Source organism: Chlorocebus sabaeus, chromosome 2 (assembly GCF_047675955.1).
Source record: "Chlorocebus sabaeus isolate Y175 chromosome 2, mChlSab1.0.hap1, whole genome shotgun sequence".
NCBI lineage: Eukaryota > Metazoa > Chordata > Mammalia > Primates > Cercopithecidae > Chlorocebus > Chlorocebus sabaeus.
In genome coordinates, this window is record NC_132905.1 from 72,620,843 (window position 1) to 72,644,092 (window position 23,250).

At 39.2% G+C, this 23,250-nt stretch overlaps 1 protein-coding gene and 1 long non-coding RNA gene across 9 annotated transcripts in view; one reads left to right on the forward strand and one right to left on the reverse strand.

The window, feature by feature from the left end:
* Nucleotides 1-23,250, forward strand: part of GRIK1 (glutamate ionotropic receptor kainate type subunit 1) — a 403,736-nt gene that overhangs the window by 263,067 nt on the left and 117,419 nt on the right. For all 8 annotated transcript variants that reach the window (XM_007965616.3, XM_007965633.3, XM_007965600.3 and 5 more), the window contains exon 4: nucleotides 5,721-5,902. In XM_007965616.3, the coding sequence (XP_007963807.1) occupies nucleotides 5,721-5,902 (182 nt within the window). The remainder of the gene's footprint in view (nucleotides 1-5,720; nucleotides 5,903-23,250) is intronic.
* Nucleotides 1-23,250, reverse strand: part of LOC140709836 (uncharacterized) — a 146,783-nt gene that overhangs the window by 22,330 nt on the left and 101,203 nt on the right. The window lies entirely within an intron of this gene.

A 23,250-nucleotide genomic window follows, 5' to 3' on the forward strand; every position in this document is an offset into this window, starting at 1 on the left:
AAATCAACTTTGGCATGAGTACTCAAGCTAAAATGCAAGATATGCTATACACAGTCGGTGCCAAATAAATGATTCTTTTCACCTTCTGTCATCACCACTCACCCCACCGTGTCGTTATGACCACTTGTGATAGCCAAAACTCTTCTTCTGCTACGTGCTGTCCCATCATTCCACTTGAAATAGCCCAAGGATAGAACATTCTTAAAACTCAATAGCAAAAAAACAATAAATTACGGTTTCTTTTTTTCTCTGGACTCACTTTTTTCTACCCTTCATATCTCCCACCTCAGTTCTTTGACCAGAACCCTACTTAAATATTCAGAACTCTGCCCAGGAAACCAATCTTTAGGTATTGCAGACCAAGCATATTAATTTTAGCTACTGTTGAAGCTTAACGAGAATTCAGCACCAACATAAACTGGTGCAGTGCAATATATTTTCTTGAATATTTAGACTAGATTCTTCTTATAAGGTCCTTTGTAACCAAGGTACACAATTTTTCTTTTGGGAAGACTCCCACTTGCCTTCTCTGTTGCACTTCTGAAAAATCCTATGTATGAAGATCTGCACTTTAAAAGTGTTGTATTTCCGCAGGTAATTTGCTCACATATCCATTTTCATTTTTTAGTTTTGATTTTTCCTCCGCTCTGGAGGATGCACAGATCCCCTTAAGAATCCTATTAGATTTGGGTATATTAATATACCCACAAGTTTATGAAATGCCATTTTGCATATTTCCAAGTTCAAATAGAGAAGAAATTAACATTTAAAATGTGCAACCTGATCTTTGGGTCCCAGTGGTTTATTACATTCATGTTTACAGCATCAAACTCACTGATGGTTTAACAAACAAGACATTGGATTAAGACTCAAGAAAACCTAGGTACTTTTCTTTTGAACTGAGACTCATTAAAGATAGCTAAAGCTATTGAGAAATGGATTGGACTGCAATGTAAGGTAGAGAATTTCTCACACTGAGAGGCGTTCAGCAGTGGCTGTGTAGAGGGGACTCATGCGTCAAGAGGAGTTTGACCTGAAGGTCTCTTCCAATTCCTGCTATTTGTGACCCATTTTCAGGGCCAATCCAAACAATTAACCTCACCATGCCTCACTTTCCTCACTGTGAAATAACACTGACACCTATTCACCTCAGAAGTATATTCTAGGGTTTATTTTGCTACTTATAAGGCATGGAGCAGACTTCATAAAAAGGGGCAATCTAAATAGCAAAGTTTGTTATTACTTAAAAGGAGGCATAGAAAATTTTCAGTGCTCACTGGAAATAGCAGAGGTTTTTTTTTTTCTCCTCCATATGCTCCACCTGTTGCCTGAGTTACCCAATGTGCATGCAAATCAGCATTTTTTCTGTGTCACATCTGAGTGCACCGAGTAGACAGGCGGCCAAAGCAAGTGTTTAGAATTGGCCATTTGGATATTTTTGAAAGTTGTATCTATATGCAGAGCTCAGCTCAAATTCATGTGAAAAAAAAAAAAAAAAAACAGCCTTCTTTCTGTAAAGCGTTTATTCAACCAAAGTTGCATTTCCAATTTCATTCTTGGGGATACAAGTGGAAGAGACTTTTATGATATTATTTTGTATCTGTACGTTTTGTCTTTTAATTTAGAAAGATCTGAACTTAGAGAAAAGTTGCAGGACATGTACAATAAACTCCTGTACACCCTTCACCTAGATTCATCATTTATTACCATTTGGCCTCATTTGCTGTAAATCTCTATCATTCTCTTAATATAGAAACACCTACAACAATAAAAATAATACTAAGTAGTAGCACTGTTGAATCATTTGAAAGTAAGCTGCAGACATCTTGACCTTTTTCCCCATAAATACATGAGCATGAATTTCCTAGGAAGGACCTTTCTCGTTACAACCACACTACGATTATCAAGTACAGGAGACTTAACAATAATATAATAATGTTATCTAAATACATAGAAATATATATTTGCTAATATTATTATTGGCAAAATAATAGTATATATTTGCTAGTTGTCCCAGGATCACAAATGGCATTCAGTTGTCAATCCCTTTCATCTCCTTTGATTCAGACAGTTCAGCCTTCTTTTGCCATATATGACATTGACATTTTTAAAGAGTCCAGGTCAGTTTTATTGTTGAATGTCCCTCTATTGGGTTTGTCTGGCTCTCTCTTATCTACGTTTTATTTTTAAATTCTCTCCACCTCAGTAAGCCAGAAAAAAATTCACCTTATCAGCATTACACGCACCTTTACCATTCACTGCAACTGGGGTCCCGGCAGGGCTGGGTCACTCCATCAGGGCTGGCATCCACACACGGAAGGATTAGCAAAGCTAGGTGTTGTGCCTAAATCAATGACATCCCTCTGAAGTAATTATTTATTTAGCAAATGATTTTTAACTGCTCATTACAACGAAATGTAAATGACTGATGGACTGCGGCAAAATGCAAATATAAGGGAAAGCTTTCTCTAAATGTTGTCTACTGTGTCTTTTGAATTGTAAATTCTCCATCATTTGCTAATGAAGGCAGAAAGGCTTTTCCTAAGCAAACAATTGCTTCAGGAAGACAAATGTAAAACTCACTCCTTCCCTGTTCTTTGTTCTTCCCCCAGTTTCGGTCCCTAATCTTTAAATCTGCTGATCCTCCCCCTTTCTGAAGCCAATTTACCTATATACTGGCAAAAGGAGAAAAGTAGGAGTTTAACAGTGAGCTTTTTGTAAAAGATAAATTTATTCCAATTAGAAACTAGTCTTTCGGACTGAATTGTTCTCCCATTTCCTCTATTGGTATTAAAATATACCTTCTTTTATGAAACAATTATAAAAGTTGATGGTCACATTTGGGGGGGGTGTTTATTAATGGTCTAGTGTGCCAAATAAGGATTTAATATTGTGTGCTGGTCTAAAATGTTCTTTCTCTGTTTACTTATATAGCTATTTATTAATATAGTTAATTAGTCAGCTTGTTAATTAGTGTTTCATTCAGTCAGTTGACGAGAGATCCTAAAGTTGGGAGGGGCCACTGATTTGGAGGAAAGAGCCCTAAATTTGGTATCAGAAGGTGGATTTGGCCTTAATCCCTGGATCTGCCATTTATTAGCTATATAACCTTGAGCAAGTTACTCCAGCCTGCAGCAGCCTTAGCTCATAATCTGTAAAATTAAGTGGTAGTTGATGCCCCATCTACCTCAAGAGAGCAGGGATAAAATTCTCCTACTGGCTGTGAGGACTCTGAAGCAGTTTGTGTTGTCTTGCACCCTCAGGGCCTAACATGAAGCTTGGCATCTAATGAGCATCCAGCAAATGTTTTCCCATAAAAATAAATGAAAGAAGTGAGAAAATGTATGTCAACTTTAAATCCCATAAATATGTAAGTCATCATGATAGAAAGATGTGACATTCTATTCAACACAGTAAAAGAGAGCAGTTCATTGCAGCACACGAAATGCACTTTTTAAATATTTTCTCCATGTTATTTAGAGACCACATTAAACTGTCCCTTGTGGTTATAGTCATGAAAAAAAAAATCTATGTGATTGCAAAGCAGGTGGGTGATAAGAGAAAACAGGAGAGAAACTCAGGCAGCCTGAAGTCTCTATTTTTTCTCCATCTCATCAAACAGTCCTAAGCCGTATCTGTTCCCTCAGCACCAGCAACTTGTATTTATAAGGCAGGATGGTGATGTCAAAAGATTAAGTGTTGGATTCACAAACAGCAATTTTAATCCAGGATTCTTCTTAACTATCTTTGTAAGTTACTTAACTACTCTGGGCCCCGAATTCCTCATTTAAATAATAATAGTAATAATGGTTACATCATAGGATTATTTCAAAGATTAACACATATTACAAATAACAAATATATGAACCCACATTCTATATTTTCTTTCATTTTTAATGTTCCTCCGTAGTTCAGGACGTGGCTCTGGAAGTGAGAAGACAAGCAGGTGATTATAAGTACCTGAGGGACTTCAACCACATTGACTGATTTGAAAAGGAGCAAGAATCCAGGAAGCCTGTTATTCTAGCAATTCAATTTTTGTGTAAAAAGAGAAAAGGTTCATGTATTAGTCCATTTTTGCACAGCTATAAATAACTACCTGAGACTGAGTAATTTATAACGAAAAGAGGTTTAATTGACTCATACTTCCACATGGCTGGGGAGGCCTCAGGAAACTTACAATCATGGTGGAAGGTAAAGGGGAAGGAAGAAATGTCATACATGTTGGCAGAAAAGAGAGAGAGAGCAAGGGGGGAAGTGCCACACTTTAAAACCATCAGATCTCATGAGAATTCACTCACTATCACAAGAACAGCATGGGGGAGATCCGCCCCCATGATCCAATTGCCTCCCACTAAGTTCCTTCCCCGAAACATGGGGATTACAGTTTAAGATGAGATTTGAGTGGGGCCACAGAGCCAAGCCATATCAGATCATGAGCCCTAAATCTTGATAAGGTTCTACAGCAACTACCCTCCCATTCTACCACTCCCACACATTTAACTCTGAAGTTCAATATCATTATACATTTATTGTACATCAGAATCAAACCTAACTATGGTGGTAGAGAAACCTTTCCTCATTTGAGCCACACACACAAAAAAGTACCGTCTAGTTAAAAAAAAAAAAAAAAGGTAGCTACATAAAACAAGAAAAAGAAAAATGTGAGTTTGGCAGTAGCTGGAATCCATGCTGAATCTTGCACTGAACATATCACAATTTTCATCTGAATACTCATGAAGCTTAATATTCCCTATTGATTACCTAAAGCTGACAAACCCTGAAGGCACAGAACTGCATACAAAAAAAACCCCCAAAAACCTCAATTTTTCAGTGTGACAGAAGTCCTTACTCTGAGAGCCAAGGTGCAGCGTAGTGAGCACCTGTTAACATTGGGGGAAATAAGAGGGAGTCTTTTACACAGTGGCTTTCCTTGCCCTAGTAAAGCACTTCTATTAGGAAACAGTGCAGATCAATACATCCACACCTGTGGTAAAGCAAACATCCTCCATCAAGTTAGTTAGACATATATGTTTTGTTGCAATAACCAATAGAGAATTTTTTTAAAATTCTGCTTCTGCTTTTATGATCATAATTTCTAAAAATTCCACGGTCTTTAAAAAAATCAAGCAGGATTTTCCCATTTAGCATTCAAATATATTAGAAAGAAAATGTAATGAGCATGAGCCATTTACAAATAGTTTATATGGCAGGAACTGAAAGATTATATAGAGCAACCCGACTAATTAGCTGGTTAAGAGTATTTTATATATAAATACTTAATAAAAGGCTTACAGAAGTTTATAGCCTCGACAAATCTCCATATTCTATTGGCTTTCTAAGTGAGCAGGTGTGATCTATTTCATCGAACTCTTTTGGAAACTTCAACCAACTTTTTGTTTACCAAGTTTTACAGTTGCAGGCTTGATTTGTTAAAGATGGGAGGTGTTTGCTGAAAGCTGGAAAGGACAATTGCATTCTAAATAAATTTAAAATGCTCCTGAGAAAATTATGCTTCCAAGCCACACATACCCACAAAGGGGAAATAGTATGATCCACCACAGAAAGATGAGTGACAAATGGGAAGTCAGGAGTGTAACCGTTAGGAAGGTGGCCACTGGGTACATTTTGGAGTTGAAACAAGTTTAACTATAGATGACAATAAACAATACTCTGTCGACAGAACAGTCTCTGTTGCATGATTGGATGTCATTTTCTAGGTCTAATTCGTCTACAAGAGCTCATCAAAGCTCCCTCCAGATATAATATTAAAATCAAAATCCGCCAGCTGCCCTCTGGGAATAAAGATGCCAAGCCTTTACTCAAGGAGATGAAGAAAGGCAAGGAGTTCTATGTGATATTTGATTGTTCACATGAAACAGCCGCTGAAATCCTTAAGCAGGTAAGAGGGCTAGGGAGGAGGTGGAAGTGTGGGAGAAATGTTATTTTCTATTTTTCAAAAATGCCATCTAGTTTTCACTTCATGCAGCATAATAAAACTGCAGCAGTCCAGTTTAGGCTGAAGATTATAATTTTCAGAACCCTTTGAAAGAGGCAAGGGGCTCAGAGAGTTCATGGGGCTTCAGTGAAGCCGTATGTGAGTGTTTAGTTGTAAATGTGTGCTTCTATGGGTGGACCAAGTGGTATGTGACTCCTACCAGCAGAAGATGAGAGGAGGACATCATTTCGAGGTGATTAAACATCTCTCTCTCTCTCTCTCATGTCTCTTGAAAAGACTGTGCCAGATTTCATTTACACAATGCCTGACTTGTTCTAAATACATCTTCCTCATGGCAAGACCCCTTTTGTCAAACATGCAGGATTGCAAACACAATTAAAAAAAGGCATACAGGGACAGTTACAGAAAAGATGCCTCTTTCTTCTAATTTGTTGTAGACAATAAACTGCTATGCATTCATCTCCACAGACCATGTGGGTGGAAATACTTAGTAAATTGCGAAATCCTAAATGAAGACATGAGTAATGTTCAGAATCATAACAATAGAACAATAATTTCTGAGCACTTGGTCTTATGCTTAAGAAAGCAAATTCACTGGGAGGCCGAGGCAGGCGGCATCACCTGAGGTTGGGAGTTTGAGACCAGCCTGACCAACAAGGAGAAATCCCATTTCCACTAAAAATACAAAATTAGCCGGCCTGGGGGCACATGCCTGTAAGCTCAGCAACTCAGGAGGTGGAGGCAGGAGAATCGCTTGAACCCGGAAGGCGGAGGTGGCAGTGAGCCGAGATCGCACCATTGCACTCCAGGCACTCTAGCCTGGGCAACAAGAGCGAAACTTCGACTCAAAAAAAACCAAAAAAGTAAATTCAGAATTAGAAGAAGGAAAAAAAAAAGCATAGACTATTACTTCTAACTCCAGAATGATTTTGCCCCCTGGAAACTTAGAGCAATGTCTGAAGACATTTCAAGGTGTCATATTTGGAACAGGGTCCTCTACTGGCAACTAGTGGGTACTGCTAAACATCTTGTAATACACATCTGGAAAGGCTAGCGAGATGTTTAAAATAGAAGCATTAAAAAAAGAGCAGATGATTGAACTTGGAAGAAAGAAAAAATAGCCAGGTTTTGTTTATGTGGTCTGTCCACCATCTCTTTATGTTTAAGTCATTATTGTGGCATAGGCAATGTTTTTATCTAAATAACACAAGCTGTTATTGTACTCTTTTGTTTAAAAGGTCTGGGATTGCTATGTTGTTGACAGTAAGGGCCGGTAATTTCATAAGTAGATAAACCCCTCCATAGGAATGCAGAACTGTGGATTCTTGAATCACTAGAAAGAGCTCTTTTCAAATAGTCATCTGGCCTGACTCTCTGGTGCTCCATCTCACACTTGCAGAGCACCTCCACACAACCGTTGAGTTCAGAATTGAGTTTTTAATTGCACTGAACATCTACAGTCAAAAAAGTTAACCAAATGTTTCTATTATCTGCTGGATGATTAGAGTAAAAAAGAAATCTATTTAAAGTTGGAGTTGGGAGGCTAAGGCAGGAGGATCACTTGAGGTCAGGAGTTCAAGACTAGCCTGGCCAACATGGTAAAACCCTGTCTCTATTAAAAATACAAAAAAATTTGCCAGGTGTGGTGATGGGCGCCTGTAATCCCAGCTACTTGGGAGGCTGAGGCAAGAGAATCACTTGAACCTGGGAGGTGGAGGTTGCAGCGAGCCAAGATTATGCCACTGCACTCCAGCCTGAGTGACAGAGCAAGACTCTGTCCCCCAAAAAACAAATAAATAAAATAAAATAAAGCTGGGAACACAAAGTTGCATTTGAAAGCAATTACAGACATCACCATATCTAATTCTCACACTTTGCAAGATATAAAATGACATCGCCAGAGTCATACATCCGGTGCTTTCTCCACCATGACATGCTGTCAATCCTGTTAGGCAGAAGAGTATTGGTTTCTTAATTCTATGCTATAGTTACACTAACAAATCTTTAGATATTAAAATTATCTCTCAATAAAGCAAGCAAGCATGTGGCAGTAGTGTCAACAACTGAAGAACTTTAAAGGTAAAGAAATGCAATCAGTAATCCTTTATCATAAGGCTTCATTTAAGAATGTTAATACAGTTCATTAAAGGATGTAATGAAGTATGTGGGTCAGAACTGAGAAAAGCACCCAGATTTATGTGTAGCCCTCAAAAGGCAAAGAAGCTTCCCTTCCCAGGAGCCTGTTGTAAGAGAAGTTGGGGACATCTGTTAGATTTAAGAGAATGATTTGCTGATGAGGCTTCTCTTTGCTAGATACTCATTTGTCTCACATAACTGGCCACACCTCTCCCAAGGGCAGGTCTGGAATAGGCAAGAACAGTGTACGGTGGTGGCAGGGAAGGGCTGTTTCTATTTCACTAAATTTGGACTTGAAGTTCCTTTGATAGAAGTAGCTCTTTCCTAGTAGCCTGGGGATTACATCATTCAGAGGACAATTAAGACAAAAACAAAAGCAAAATATCTAAGAGCAGCACTCTCAAGAAATGTCTAGCTGGGGCGGCAGGGAGTAGGATTAGTTCAGCTTTGTGCCAGCCACTGACACAGACGTTTTTCTCTATCCTCTCTCTTATGTTTTAGCCTATGTTTGCTTTTACTAATCATTTTAGTGTTAAGAGTGGCTGTGAGGCTTGCAGGAAGACACTAAAGAGATGGCTCATCCAGTTTTCCTTCTAGACTAATAATCTGTAAATATTTTGGAGATAAGAACCCTTTTTTAAAGGTCCTAGCATGAAATTCCTCCTGTATTGTATGTAAAAGGGCAATTGCACTTTTTGGAATAACTACAGAGGACTCAGGTCAGCTTAACGGGACTTCATTGGAACCTCCAGAGGCTGATGTGCTTGAAATGGGATATTGGAGACATCACAACTCTTCTGTTCTGGTCAAAGTAAGGCCTAAGCACTCTATGTGATCCAGCTTAACTTGCTCCATTTGCCCCGGAGAAAAACCTGTAGAAAGAGAGACTTGTCTGCTAAGAGATTCACTAAGGAGGCTGAGGACTCAGGAGTTCTGGTTCCTGATCTGGCTGCCATTCCACTAATCCTTGAACTCAAGGAAAGGAAAGGAAAGGAAGGAGACTTACCTCTTTTACCGAGGGTCCTAAGAGGTGACAACGAAGGTGCATGGCATCCTACATGATCATAGCATCAATCTCAAACAACCCCCTGAGGTGAGTTTGGTATTCTCGCTTTTGAGGTGAGGCAACTGATGCTCAGACAGGATAAGTGACCCATATAAGATCACTCTCTGAGCCTGGCTAGGCTGACATGTAGTCTCCAGACTGCCTCATCTCAGAGCCTGTGTGCTCACTTTACTCTGAAGGGCCCCCAAGCAGTATGGATGACTATTCTGAAGTAGGCTTTCAGAAATGTCTGGAAAAAAACACAACCATATGCTGCTGGTCTTCTTTAGATAAGATTAGTATTAATAGCTTTTACTTTTCTGGTAACTGAAATCACTGCCAAGAACATTTCTCTGCCAGGTCAATATGGTACTCTCTTTATGTGCATTTGCCATCATTATCCTGCATTTCCCTGCACCTTTATCATATTTTCCCACCTTTCTATGATTCTTAAGAAAAGAAGAAATCAAAGGCACTTTAAAGATATTTAACATTTATCCAAAAGTAAAAATTGGGGAAAAGTCTATAGTTATTCTTGGGCATGCTAATTACTCCAGCAAAGTAATTATTTCTATTCATATTGAACAAGTACTATATGATGAGAATCTGAGAAGTTATTTCTCCAAAATTCATTTGAAATTTGAATGTCAAGACTTGATTAGGCTACAGAAGACAGGGTTTTCATATGAACTTTCTTGACGAATTTCTACAGTTGGAAAGTTTCCATAAATCAGAAGGTTGCATGTGTCCTCTCCCCAACTTACCCACCCACCACCTCGCAGCATGGTCCTGATGCTTTGAAAAGATGCTGCTCTCTCTGTAACCTGCCTTCACCGTGGAAACCAGTGCTCCTCCTCACTCTCATTTCCCCAAGTCCAACTGCTCTTTCACTGACTCTTTGCTGTTTATCCTTCTTATATACCCTCATTCATACCGAGTGTGATTTTACTGAGGGAATGGCTGAAATGAGATGAATTTAAAGAATGAAGCAAAGGGCAAGAAAGCTCTACCTATGGAATTCCCAACTTGTGCCTAGCAGGATGCTGGGTGCTAAGCAACCATCTCATGTAAGTGACCCAGTAACTTCTAATATGATCGGTATTATTCCTCTTTTGCAACTGAAAATTGAAGCTAAGGTAATTTTATCTACCATATACTGAGCATACACTTAAACAGAAAGTACCAAGGCCTGCGTGAGCTGACCTTGCCTCTCTCTCCAGCCTTCTTCTGGCCTCCAGTATCTGATACTCCATTTCAGAGGCATCCTTTCTGACCACGTGACACAGCCTTTTCTCCCCACACCATAGCCTTTGCACTTGCGGTTGCCAAATCCGGGAACATTCTACATTCCCAGTCATTCCCACCTAAGTTTTCATGAATATCTCTTGAGAGATAAAAGAGAGGAAGCTCCCTTCTCATTCTCTACATCCCTTCACTCTACTTAGTTTGCTCTGTCACCACAATAAAAATCATAGTGAATTAACACATTTACTCTTGTGTTGTCCATATCCCTTACTACACTGTAAGTTCCAAGAGGACAGAAACCCTTTGTCCTTTTCCCCCAAATCCCTAGCACCTACTACATTATTTGACACATAACGAGTGTTCAGTACAGCTCTGTCAAATGAATAAATGAACCAAATGAATGAATGAGCCAAGAACTGTTCTAGATTCTTTCAGTAAATCATCCCCAAAGTCATATTTTCTTCTGCCCCAGTGAGTCTGCTATACTCTCATCTCTGCCAAGCACATTTGGGTGAGTTGCTCCTCCATGCCTCTGTTATCCCGAAAGAAAGGCTTTGTTCAACTGTGAAATCCTGTACGATTAAGAAACTGTAATGCATCTGAGCCTGTGACTTCACTTCCTGAAAATAAATTCGGCTCTTTGGAGAACTGCCTAGTTACTTTTAAATCTATAGTAGGATTGAGTGAGCAAATCGCTATTTCAGGCACCCATTCCTAATGGTTCTCTGATGAAAAGCAAGGTGGCACTGCCTTGCTCCATTCAGTGGGAAGCCCCCTGGGGGCTGGGCCAATTTCCTGAGCTGGAGAATGGCCAGCACGTGAGCATGAACACACTGTTTCACACTCAGAAAACCTGCTCTCTCCTTTATATGAACAAATCGAGGAAGGTTTTTTCTCCCACAACGCTGGTGGCAATGAGTATTTAGCTATAATTGAGCCATTAGTCTCCATAAAACATTTAGCACCAAAATAGTTTGTACAGCTATATTGCATTTTCTCCTGTCAACATTTGCATGCTCTTGCATGCTCTTGCGTGCCCCCCACCCACTTTTTTGTTTTTTATCTCTTTCAATTAACATAAAAACAAGGCGAGGAAGAAAATAGTTTTTTGTTGTCTGTTTTCTTAAATGCCTGGTTTTCCTCTGCTAGGAAGTGCAAAGACAATGCTAGTTAATCAAATAATTTTGTGCATTGATTCTCTCCTCATGTATGTTGTGCCCACTGGCTGTAATGATGGCAAACAGAGATGGTTAAATTGGTTTCATCTCTCGTTTAGATAAGACAGAAGCAACCATCGGCCGTGATCTCTCATGATAGAAAACATCAAGTCAAGCATGGCACACTATGTTAAGGGATTGGAAACATGTGCCCACCAAGTCAGATCTATAAGTCAATCATTTTTTTCATCATAAACACATAGAATAGGCCAAAGACCTCACGGGCCATTTTATACTGAACACGTACCAGAGGCTGGCACTATGCTAAACAGGTTAAATGCATCAGTCATGTAATATTTACGAGAAAATTCTGTATAGAAGAAACTGACAGAGCCCAGAGAGATTTTGTAACTTGCCCAAAGTCACAGAGCTAGCAAGTGGCAGGTCTGGGATTTAAAACTTATCTGAGGCTTTGAAAGGAAAAAAAAAAATGTAACCTCTTCTGCAACTGTTGTGTACAACAAGATATTAATTGATTCTTGTCTTATTGCAACCTGAAACATATTTTAGTTAAACCTTGCACTTCTTGAATGAAGGTGTTTCATTTTATTCTCAAACATCCAATCATGTCTAGCTTTACACAATTCCTTAAGAAATGGTGAACAGTGAGATTACTTGGACTCTGGAAGGGGAACATCACACACCAGGGCCTATTTTGGGGAGGGGAGAGGGGGAAGGGATGGCATTGGGAGCTATACCTGATGTAAATGACGAGTTGATGGGTGCAGCACACCAACATGGCACAAGTATACATATGTAACAAACCTGCACGTTGTGTACATGTAACCCTAGAACTTAAAGTATAATAAAAAGAAATAAAAAAGAAATGCAAATTATATCAAATGTCCCATGGCCAAGCAGAGAATGTGGTAGGGATATCGTAGAGAAATTTATTCTTTTATTCAATACTTATTTGTTGAGCACTGATTGAAGGTGTTGGAGATACAATAGTGGAAGCAACAACAAGAATAAAAACCCAAATCTCTGCCCCATTAAGGCAAAAAAAAGGCCTTGAAAATGAATGTAACAAGTGTAAAACTATCCAATGCTTGCAAATTGGCCTAATACCATAAAGGTACTTTCTTTTTATAATTAAAAAACTTTTTTAAAATTTATTTATTATTTTATTTGAGACAGAGTTTCGCTCTTGTTGCCCAGGCTGGAGCGCAGTGGCGTGATCTCGTCTCACTGCAACCTCCGCCTCCCGGGTTCAAGTGATTCTCCTGCCTCAACCTCCCAAGCAGCTGAGATTACAAGCATGTGCCACAACGCCCAGTTAATTTTGTATTTTTAGTAGAGACGGGGTTTCTCTATGTTGGCCAGGCTGGTCTCAATCGCCTGACCTCAGGTGATCTGCCTGCCTCGGCCTCCCAAAGTGCTGGGATTACAGGCATGAGCCACTGCGCATGACCTATTTATTTATTTTTGAACTTTTGTTTTCTGTTCAGGGGTACATGTGCAGGTTTGTTATATAGGTATATTCCTGCCAGTGAGGGATGGTGACTAGAATCTTAGACTGAAAGTTGGGAGACCCATTTGCAAGTTCTGCTTTTTCCCTAACAGAGTAAAATAACTACCATTTATTTGCTATTCCCTGCATGCATAATGTGCTGTGTGTTTGACTGGAATGGTCTCTTTTTATCCTCTCAAAATAGTCTATGTCACAGATGAGGAACATGAGGCTTCAGGTCACACATTCAATGACAGGTCTGGAATTTCAGATCAGAGTATGATGTTCACATCACCCGCGTTGCTCACATCCTGTAAATGGACAGCTTCGAGAAATTCTATTGATGCCTCTTCAACTCAGTCACCTCATCTATAAATAACATTAGCAAAGCCTGCAAATATTTCCATCAGCTCTGAGCTTCCACGCACACATGTGACCAAGAAACCTCTTACCGGCATTTAGATATAAAGAACTTGCTTGTACTTAGTAGGCTCTCAAAGAAATGGGAAATTAATTAAGCAGTTCATTCTTTCTTAAAGTTTCTCCAGTCCTTTGATAGTCTTTGAGCCAGTTAATTGATAAGTTCATTACTTTGGATAAATCCTGACAATGTAATAATGATGAATCTCAATTTATACTAATTTGGTGATAATTTGTAGTATGTTATATAATTATTTTGGCGCTACTTTCTCATCCTAATAATGCTGTTCTCAGGCTGATATTAACATCTATTTATATTCCCTGAACACATAGTTAGTTTTAGTTGTAAGGAGCAGTTCACAGATATGAGTATATTATTAAATGTATACAAGGATTAATTGACATCTGTGGATAACCAACAATTTACTAAAGGTGTGTGCAATTTGCCCATATTCTTAGTGTCCGGGATATCCATCTGAGGATTCTCAAAGGCCTCCAAAAAGTCAATTTAAGAAAGGATTTAGATTTGCTTCAACCTGAATTGGGAAGTGAGAAAAACCGTATATGTGTATGCTTCAAAAATGCTCTAATGCTTAATTCCAGTTATATCAACATTTGACTATAGTAGGAGAGAAGAAAAAATTTCCTTGCAGTGGAAGCAGGGGTACTTTAGAAGAAATTGTGAAGAGTATTTGAAGATGTGTATGCCGGGGCACATCTTAAGCCTATTTTATCAATGAACTTCAACTTTATTCAAAATTGTAGGAATGTGCATGCTCTTGGATGTGCCTTTTTCGTGGAAAGGGGTTTGTAGTATCCATCAGATTTTCTAAAGAAGCCTGCACAGTAAAGTGGTTTAAAAATTACTTTGCTAGGTTAACCTTTTCTACTTCCTCAACCCTTCATAAATGCAAGATTTTATCAATCCTCCTACTTTTCCCATGACTGTTAGCCAAATCCTCTCGGCTATAAGGGTAATCCTGTGAAATGTAACTTTCACCATTTATCCAGTCAAACTATGTGCCAGGTTTTTTTTTTGGCCCATGGAGTTCTATGTGCCAAAGAATCTTCTGGGGTGAAAGGGGAATTACAATATCATTAAAAACTCTAATGTATTAGATGAGATCATTATTTAGTGAAGGATCCGGTGATTCATTATTTTCCACTTCTCTAAAAAGGCAATGTATTAGTACATATGTCACATTCTTTGAGAAAATTTAAATGTGACAATGGATTAAATATAAGGTATTAAGCTCAGCACCAATATATAAAATATTTCGCTTAAAGATTTTCGTTGTCATTAGTAGCAGTAGTCTTGTGTCTAGGCAAAACTACTGGTGCGATACAATTCTTAGAACTGGCTTCCCAACTCTAACTCCCTACATCACTCCCTGCTCTACATCATAACAATGGTTTCCAAGGCTCCTCTCGGCCTGACATACCAGTCTCCTTGAGACTTCACCTGACCTAATTACATATCCATGCTAGAATTAACACCTTGCACCCTCTTCGTTCTTCCCTCAACCAACCAGTTTCTCCTCCTCTGTCCCTTTCTTGGTGACTAGAAATTTCATCCAATTGGCCGGGCGCGGTGGCTCACTCCTGTAATCCCAGCATTTTGGGAAGCCGAGGCGGGTGGATTAAGAGGTCAGGAGATCGAGACCATCCTGGCTAACACGGTGAAACCCCATCTCTACTAAAAATACAAAAAATGAGCCGGGCGTGGTGGCGGCGCCTGTAGTCCCAGCTACTCGGGAAGCTGAAGCAGGAGAATGGCGGGAACCCGGGAGGCGGAGCTTGCAGTGAGCCAAGATCGCGCCACTGCTCTCCAGCCTGGGCGACAGAGGGAGAGTCTGTGTCAAAGAAAAGAAAAAGAAATTTTGTCCAATTACTGCAGCCAGAACCCAAGAAATTCACCTTACTTGTTCTCACCTTTCACATTCATTAGTTAGCAAACTGGAGATTTCTGCCCTCAGAATATGTTTCAGATTCAACCTCCCTTTTCTCTCTCTCTCATCATCTTCTTTCTGTACTAATATAATTGATCTCTCTGCCACAAGTTCCTTTCCCCTCCTATTTCCTAACCATCCTCTGCATAGACTCAAACACTATTCATTCTGAGTAAAATATTCGATGTTATACCTCCATGTTTGAAACTGCTGAGTGCCACCCTCCCCACCCTGGATGTTGCATTAGGAATAAAGGACACATTTCTTAGCATGGCGTGCAGAGCTCTCCACACCTGTTCCCACTGTCATTATAACATCTATTACAAAAATATCTATTATGTCTAATATACCCTTTCAGCCAAAAAAAAAATCTGTTACAAATTTTTACAAACTATCCTTTCTCACTCCATTAAGGAGATTAAAGTTACTTCCAAATGTGACCTAAAGGGATTTAAAATCACAAGAAAAACTGTATCTAATTAATTCAGATATCTTGAGGGATATCATAATAGGAGATCAAGGTAGGTCTGAATTCTTACAGAAGAAGAACTGTGAGTGAAGCACCTCCTAGTCCCTGGAACATTGTCCAAAGAAGGCCCTTACACAGCTGGGTCCAGCATTTACACAGGAGGCTCCCTCACGAGTAGACAGGAAACTTAACAAACTCTGGTGGGTGGATCGATGCATCCTACTTAAGATAAAGCTTTGACTCCTGTGGTTCTAACTTTGGTCTTAAATAACCATATGCTTTTATTTGGGTTCTCAAACTCCAGCAGAATTTTGTGCAAATTATTAATTTTCCTGCCACTTACACCTCCTATTATCAATTAAGAAATTAATAAAGCCCTAAGATCCCAAGATTGAAATCAAACCCGGGTTCAGATACTATAACTATGCTTTATCTCTCAGATCTATAAATTAGGAATAACACTTTCTCTCCAATTAAATGTCAAGAACCTATTACTGTAGTGAACATCATGCTGTGGCACTCAGCAAGCAGTCACTGTGAATATTATTGTTGTAGCTTAAAAATATGAGCTTGGTTAATATAAATCAGTGGTTCTCAGCACTGGCTGTATATAAGTATCACCTGGGGAGTTTTTAATAACTATCAATGCCTGAAACATACCCCAGACAAAATAAATCAGAATATTTAGGAATGAGGCTCAGCCATTGGTATTTTGGAAAAGTTTCTTGTTGGTTCTAATAATATACTGAGAAACACTGATATAAACTGTTTTCTAAGCCTGATAATTTTCAGATAAATCGACAAAGTCAAGTCACCCAAAAAGTTGAAGATCAGGCCCCAGACTCATGAAGATTTTACTGGGTAATAGAGATCTCATGAGACCAGCAAGATCACCATTTAATGGCTGCGCCCCTGTGTCTCCTTCAAAAGGTGACTTTCAAGCAAATTTGAAGTATAGCTTTCATGAACATCATTATGAAAGAAGCTTATTACAAAAAGATTACACTGAATCATCTGGGGTAGATAATAATTCAAACTATTCTGTTACCTTCCAGTTCTAGATTTTGTTCAATAATTTGCTGTTAAAATTTCTTTCCCCTGTATTCTGTCTTACATATCATCTTTCCACCAATTTTCCCTAGATGTTGCAGAGAGGTTATTTTTTAGGTTCATGTAATTGCCCCCAAAGTTCCATTCTCTCCTATTTACCGGATCGCCTATTTCATTCTGCCATGGGAAATCTTTTTTTCCTGCTCTGTTCTCAACAGTCTGTCCTCCTTAAATAGCATAATCTCATCTGTTGTGCACCTGGGTGATGCAATCTGGCTCTTCTAGTAGGATCATCTTCTAAGCTAAACTCAACCCCAGTGATTACCACTCCACTTATTAGTATCTATTAGTATGAGCTTCCTTTCTCTTGCAGACCATACCTCCAGGGAGAGAAGCTTATAAAGGAGTTAAGACTGAGAAGAACTTCCAAATAGTACAGTTATTTAATTCATCAACTCTTTGTGGAATACCTTTTGCTTTTCTGTAGTTTAACCTGGAGGCAGAAGAAAAGGGGGCTGAATTCATAAATCGTATAGCACAGTTTTCAAATGCAAGGAAAAACCCTAGACTTGTGGTTAGCTTATCACCTGTGTACATGCATGTGGTTAATACGTGTAAGTGAATGGAGGAAATAGAGAAATTTAGCAAGCTGTCAACCTCAAACCAAAAAAAAAGTCAATTTTTCCAAAGACATGACACATGTTTTTGACGTTACCAAAGCTGCAGTAATGTACCAATCACTGGAGTTAGGGTTATGGCAATTTCATACGCCGTAATTACAGAAAGATGAGAAAATGAGATGTATTGGTTTTCCATTGCTGCTGTAACAAATTATTCCAAATTTAGTGGCTTAAACAATATATTCATTTATAGTTATAGAGATCAGAAATCTAAAATCATGTTGTCAGCAGGGCTGCTTTTCTTCTGGAAGCTTCTGGGGAAAATCCAACTTCTTGTCTTTTGTTACTTACAGAGACCGTCCTCATTCCTTGTCTTGTGGCCCCGCGTCACACTCCCTCTTTCCCTCTCCTTCTGGGGAAAATCCAACTTCTTGCCTTTTGTTACTTACAGAGACCGTCCTCATTCCTTGTCTTGTGGCCCCGCGTCACACTCCCTCTTTCCCTCTCCTTCCATTTACACGTTCCCATTTACACCTTCTCTGCCTTAAGACCCTGCTGTTTTCATTGTGATTACATTGGGCCCACCTAGATAACTCAGATAAATCTCCCCGTCTCAAAATCTTTTGTTTGATCACATTTGTAAAGTCCATCTCCATGTAAAGGGACATATTAATTGGTTCTGGAATTAAGATGTGGACATCTTTAGAGAATCGTTATTTAGCCTCCTCCATAAGGAGATGGGTATCTTTCTGTATATCAGGATCTTTGTGGGGTCTAATGCCATTTTCTGTACATTCCACTGTTCCTTTTGTAGGTGTAAGCTATAATCACTCAATGTGGCATGAATGTACTTTCTATAGCAATAAACACTGATCTAAAGACTGTTTTATATCTACCTTGTTCTACTGATGACCACCATTAAAAATTGCATGGCCAAAGAGGCATCTGGCTCAGAGGATAGTATAGATGTAGCCTAAAATATTACAGTTAGCAAATAAAAAAGAGCTACACTCTGAAGCTCAAACTTTCTTCTTAAAATTGCTGCTCAGAGACTTGATATCATTCACTTGGTTTCCTGAAGACTCTTGTGCCAAAAATACTTTATTTCTATCTTGAGGTGAAACCATTATTTTAGCCACATTGCATGTTCACACATTTGGAAGTTATTCACTTGAAATTATTGATTACAAACCATGTCTGGTGGTTTAGAATTTATCTTGATATTGAGAAAGGCTATAAAAAGAGAAATACACTTCAGCTTAGTCAGTATAAACTTCCAAGATGCCTATTTTTCAATGGAAAAAAAGCAGTAATAAAAAAAAAACCATAAATATTACAAGAACACCTCAAAGTTGCTCAGGAGCACTCCAGGTTCCATTTTGAGTTTCTGTTACCACAATAGCAACAGCAGACCAATTATGTATGACATACGGATTCCCTTAGTGATGGTTGCTGAGAATTTGTGGAGAGGAATTTTTCGTTGGTGTCTCCATAGCTCTGCATTGCCTTCCAGAAAATGAGCAGACTGAAACATGGTGCAGGCTTCTTAAGATACCTCCACGTGTTGTTGGAAGACTCTGAGCCAAAGACTTCCCCTGTATTTTATAGAATGACTCTGTCACCAACCACAGCCATTAGACCCCTATGAACTACGTCCTGGTCATCTTCACCTAGACTTCATTGAGGACTCACAAGACAAACTAAAATATGGTCTTGGTGCTGCTCAGGCTGCATGTGATAACTTCACCCATCAAGATCTAAGAGATCATCACAGCCAGGAACAACTAGACCAGACTAATAAGGTCAATACCACTGTGAACAAGGTCATGAGCATTCTGTGGCAAAAACTCCAGAAAGCAACTGGACCAATGAGGGATCACTGTTGTCAGTGAGCAAGGACTGTGTCTCAGGATATATTGATAACAATGGGGCCTTAGAATTGTCCTTTCAAGAGCCAGCTGGCATTGAGGTTTTGTTGTTGTTGTTGTTGTTTGAAATGTAGTTTCACTCTTGTTGCCCAGGCTAGAGTACAATGGCCTGATCTCGGCTCACCGCAACCTCCGTCTACTGGGTCCAAGTGATTCTCCTGCCTCAGCCTCCCGAGTATCTGGGATTACAGGCATGTGCCACCACGCGCGACTAATTTTTTTATTTTTAGTAGAGACAGGGTTTCTCCATGTTGGTCAGGCTGGTCTTGAACTCCTGACCTCAGGTGATCTGCCCACCCCGGCCTCTCAAGGTGCTGGGATTACAAGCGTGAGCCACCGCGCCTGGCCGGCATTGAGTTTTTATTCTGCCTTCTGATGACCCATTTACTGGAAATAAAATAAAGCAGTAATTATTTTGTAGCTATTGAAACAATGGAATAGTCTTATGGTATTTCCATGTAGAGTAGCATGATACGGAGAAAGCATTTACAATAGGTACAAGCCACTCCCCTGCCCCTGATTTAAGGATTATGTTATCTAGATAGAATGGAAGGTCCTAAGTATGCAGGAGCTTAAGTCCTTTGGTATTGATGTCTTTTGAGTTCTTATAATTAATTCTGTAACAATATAGATTAGAATTAACTATCAATGGTGATCATTGGAGTTAGGGGGAAAAACTGTTTTGTTGGAAACCTTTTTTTCATTACTCTAACCCAACTCAGCTACATCAAATCTGAAGAATTCCACCCGTTTATATGGGGAAAAATTATTTGACTTGTCCCAATCATGATTATTTGTTTGTCTGTAATATCTTTATTCTATAAAGAATTGGAGCTGCCTAGAAAAATATATTTGAAACAAACTAATAAATGTTTTTTTTTTTTTTTTTTTTTTTTGAGACGGAGTCTCGCTCTGTCGCCCAGGCTGGAGTGCAGTGGCCAGATCTCAGCTCACTGCAAGCTCCGCCTCCCGGGTTCACGCCATTCTCCTGCCTCAGCCTCCCGAGTAGCTGGGACTACAGGCGCCCGCCACCGTGCCCGGCTAGTTTTTTGTATTTTTAGTAGAGACGGGGTTTCACCGTGTTAGCCAGGATGGTCTCGATCTCCTGACCTCGTGATCCGCCCATCTCGGCCTCCCAAAGTGCTGGGATTACAGGCTTGAGCCACCGCGCCCGGCCCAAATATTTTTAAAAGGGAGGAGAGTTGGCACAAAGGAGAAAACTAGGTAACAAAGACATAAAACTGGATAACATTAGCACACAAAAAATGTATGCCCTGTGCTCCTGACTAGTTGCCAAAGGAAGACCCATAATTTTGACCCTAAACCTCCTAGCAATCAAAACAAAGCTGTAAACAAGACGATTTACATGACTTGCAGTATTCATGAAACAGAAAAATGTATTTATTCAGAAATGAACAGCTTGTTCCGGCACTGATAACAATGCTAGTGATATTAGGGAACTGAGATCTCTGGAGAGTGACATATGTCGGAATCACCTCCACTTCATTGGCTAGAACCAGCACATACCCCTACCCAAGCCCAAGGGACTAGAAAAGGCAATCCTGGTATGTGCCCTTTGAGTTGGAAAACTGGAAAAACAGTACTAATGACATCCACACTAGGAATCTTCCAAAATCAATAGATATTCCACACCCTGCCTATTTTAGATACATAATGTTAACAAAAGGGCTGGGTTGTTTTTAACTGTCAATCTAAGTCAATGATACGTCAAAAGTTGTTTAATAAGATTAAATCCATTAAGAAATGAGCCTTGGTCAGGTGCAGTGGCTCACACCTGTGATCCCAGCACTTAGGGAGGCTGAGGCAGAAGGATCACTTGAGGTCAGGAGTTCGAAACCAGCGTGGCCAACATGGTAAAACCCCATCTCTACTAAAAATATAAAAATTAGCTGGGTGTGGTGTTGCACGCCTGTAATCCCAGCTATTCAGGAGGCTGAGACAGGAGAATCACTTGAACCCAGGAGGCAGAGGTTGCAGGGAGCTGAGATCGTACCAGTGCACTTTAGCCTGGGGTGACAGAGTAAGATTCTGTTTCAAAAATAAAATGAAAATAAAAAAAAGAAATGAGTCTTATTAGAACAACATATTAATGGAAGCAATTCAGAGGAATATGCTATCCATATGAACAGTATTGATAGCTGCCTTCATTACATTTTTAGTGTGTGTGACATATGTTTTGTGCCAAAAAAAAAAAAAATTAATTGTGACAATTAAGTAAAGCCAGAGATGGTTCCTAGCAATACTGTCCTAATAAAGCATACATACTGCCTAGGTCAGCACCACTTGGTCAGGTCGGTAGACAAGTACCGTATCAAAATTAGAAGAAGCTACTCATTCTCGGGAAAAAGTAATTTCTGCAAAGAACTATTAGAAAACTCCCCATATCGTGATTATACTTTTTGTTTTTAAAACCGACATTTATTTTGATGTGACATTTTCTTAATCCCTTAATGACTTTTAGTTGAAATACCAACATGCAGAGAGAAAATCAAAATGGAAATGCAATCGTTTTATTGATAAAGTATGCTACAATTATATGACAGGGCTGCTGGTCTCAACCAGCTTAAAGACCATCACAAGAACAACTGCTTTAAAAGCACTGCCTTTGGTGCTATTGAATTTGTTATTCTTATCAAGATGTTTTTCATTCACCTGGGTGAGTGTTCACAAAGTTGACAGGCCAATGATCAATGACTGGACTCGTTTCTTAATTTCCATTTCTAGTAAATTCAAGGGAAGAACCAGGAGGCACTAATACAAGCAAATAGCTAGGAAAAGGAACGGGGATTTTTCTACTACAGCAAATAAAATGTGTACCTGGAGGATCCCAGGGTTCTTTTTGCAATAACAGCCGGCCTGTTGGCTGTTTATTCGCTGCATTTTAATATCTCTTTTCTAACACTAAGAGGCATATCAAATGAATATTTACCTCCAGGAACTTTAAAAGGCAATAATAAAAATAATTAGTTAAATGGTTGTTTAAAAAACTGCTTCTCTCTTGACAGGGGATCCAAAGCCTCCATAATGAAGTTTAAAAAGAAAAATTTTACCCAAGTGAAAAGCTATAAACACAAATGCCTTTGTGTTCTATTTTCAGTTTCAGAAACAAAATTTTAAACCTTAATATCCAGCTCTATATCTTCACATAAAACTTGCCCAGTTCCCTTTCAAGAGGTAATCTTGGCTGCAATTACACTATCTAATGACCAAAGTGAAAAATAGGATTTCTGACTGACCCTGGCAGGCCAGCTCTTTATGCTCAAATGATATAAGAGAACAGCTAACAAGACCTCACCATGCATGGCCTTAAATGTTATTGATGGCACTAAAGCAAGTCTACCCTTAAAAAAAAAAAAACCTTTAGTGTGCCTGGTCTTGTTGTCACCATTGGAGTGACTTACATCCTGTGGGCTGATGATTCATGGACAGAGTTTCCTGTCATTTGTCTCATGTTCATGACATTACAATTTCACTAAATATTCCTCTGGTTTTCACGTTAGTAGAGACATTGTTGAGAAGTGTAGGACTGGTGTTCATACGGTTATGTGCTGTCATCTAATACCCTCTTTATTTCTTATGCCCTTTCATGTAAAATCATTCTAGTTCACATATCTTAGGCACCTTCCAGAACCTCTGATAACTTGCAGTGCCTTTCCCCAGACCTTTTCAATCCATCTCTTCAACTGAAGATCTGAAAGTCTTTGTTATTTAATGCAAATGTACATGTTTTCCATAGAGCAG